The sequence below is a fragment of the Acyrthosiphon pisum genome, unplaced genomic scaffold (assembly GCF_005508785.2).
Source record: "Acyrthosiphon pisum isolate AL4f unplaced genomic scaffold, pea_aphid_22Mar2018_4r6ur Scaffold_20819;HRSCAF=22231, whole genome shotgun sequence".
Classification (NCBI taxonomy): Eukaryota; Metazoa; Arthropoda; class Insecta; order Hemiptera; family Aphididae; genus Acyrthosiphon; species Acyrthosiphon pisum.
Genome location: NW_021770218.1, coordinates 5140 through 7270, shown reverse-complemented (window position 1 = coordinate 7270; position 2131 = coordinate 5140). Strand labels below are relative to the sequence as shown.

The 2131-nt window shown below is 28.9% G+C and overlaps 1 protein-coding gene across 1 annotated transcript; it reads right to left on the bottom strand.

Moving 5' to 3' along the window:
- Positions 1-235: 235 nt before the first annotated feature.
- On the bottom strand, positions 236-1069 carry LOC103310722. The gene has a single exon (XM_008189939.1). The coding sequence runs from the start codon at positions 1067-1069 to the stop codon at positions 236-238; it is 834 nt and encodes a 277-aa protein (XP_008188161.1).
- Between the last annotated feature and the right edge of the window lie 1062 nt (positions 1070-2131).

Sequence of the window (2131 nt, the reverse complement as noted above, 5' to 3'; positions counted from 1 at the left end):
AAATTTTGACGTCTGTAGTTTAAATGTTTTATTGTTGGATCTGACATATTTTTTTACTGCAGCCCATGCAAGTTCAATGGGGTTAAGCTCGCAATGGTAAGGAGGTAATCTAAGCACAGTTTTGTTGTGAGCCTTGACCATTTCATCAATCTCATACTTGTTGTACATTGGTTTAATTTTTTTTACTTGTTCTAACAACTCTGCGATAACCATTGTGCTATCGATTACCTCCCCTTTACTTTGAAGCCACTCGATGATATCTGCTTTTTTCCAATTTGTAGTTGGGCATTTCTCCAATTTTACCGAGTGGTAAGGAGCGTTGTCCATGACGATGACTGCGTCTGGGCAAAACACCTTCCAACCAATCACGAAAAGATTTCCCGTTCATCTCATCGTGATAGTCTTGGGTATTTTTTTTTGACTCAAAGCATAGAAGACCTCCGGGAACAAATCCATCTTCGGAACCAATGTGGCTGACAATTAATCGTTTACCCTTGCCAGTAGGATTTACTGCTCCGGTTGATAGTCCCTCAGAAGTTGCCATTCGAGCTGATAACACAGTCTTGTCGGACCACACTTTGCTATTTACATCTCCGGCGTTCACCCAAGTCTCATCTAAATAATAAATGGGCCGACCTTCTCCCCGATATTGTTTAATATGTCTCAGGTAGTTTCTCCTCCAAACAATAATCTCCATTTTTTCAATTAGGGCACTCTGACGGCCTCGCTTGACGTAAACGAAATCCATAGATTTCATCAACCTAAAGAGCGATGTACGAGAAAAATTTGGTAGATCCTCTTCTTCGTTTATGGCAACTAAAACCTTGTCCAGTGTAGGAAGATCACGGTTGTGCCAAAATTGATGAATCTTCCTTCTAATGGCATATTTGTCAAACTCGTCAATTTTTTCTGCAATTTTTTGCCTATTTTTTCTTTTGTTCGGCGAAGAAACGGTTTTATCGCGTTGATACTCCAAAACAGTATTGTAGATTGTCGATTGGCCGATTCCAAGCTCCAGTGAAAGTAATTTTTTCATATGAACCATTTTTAAATCTGGATTTTGGATCATTTTTGCTTTATAAGCATTAATAATCATCAGCTTTTGACTTGAAGATACAAACTGAAAAAAAATTGTAATAATTAATTAAAAAAATTGGAAACTGAAAATGACCGTAAACAGCTCAAAATAAGTCCGGGGACAAAATTCCATGGACATTTGGCCCGGTAAGAAAAAAGTTGGACAAAGTTCCGATTCATTTTTTAATTGCCGTGGTGGTACAAAAAGTCCGAAAATAAAAAATTGTCTATTAAAATGAATATTTTAATATAGCATACCGACCAATACCCAATAATATCATATTTTAATTGTGTTTATTAAGAATTGTAAATTTTTTATTAGAAATTATAAATTATTTAGGGGAAACCTGGGTAAAAAATCAAAAAACGAAAATAATTAATAAAATGAAAACGAAAATAAATTATAGTAAGTATTATACATTATTAAATTATTTATACCACAAAAAAAAAAAAATTTGGAAAAAAATTTCACTTCAGTCATACTTTTTAATCTTTACCTATGCACTTTTAACATTTAAAAAAAATTTTAATTTGAAATCAGAAATTTTGAATTTTCTAATTTTTATATAAATTACAATTTTGATTTAAAATTTAAATATTAAGAATAATTAATTGAAATTTTTAATTAAGTGCAACAGATATGTTTAAACGATAATTAGTATTTATAATTACCATTTTTAATATTTAATTACAAATATGTATATTATATTATATTATTAAAAAATTAAACATTATAAATAATATTTTGTTTTAAATTACGATAATATATTATGTGTAATATGCCTTCAATAAATTATTATTTGATAATTATTATTATTATTACCTATATTTTGTATAATATGTTTTTAACTTTATTATTAGACGTATTGATCATTCAAAATATTTTTACATGCTATATTAACTGTGAAGTTGAAGTTAATTGAGTTGAATTACACATAATAATAAATATATCATCGTAATTTAAAATATTATTCTTAATATTTAAATTTTAAATCAAAATTATAATTTATATAAAAATTAGAAAATTCAAAATTTCTGATTTCAAATTAAAATT

Excerpts from the sequence above, each read along its gene's own strand:
- LOC103310722 (XM_008189939.1), bottom strand. The coding sequence starts at position 1,069 with ATGATCCAAAATCCAGATTTAAAAATGGTTCATATGAAAAAATTACTT.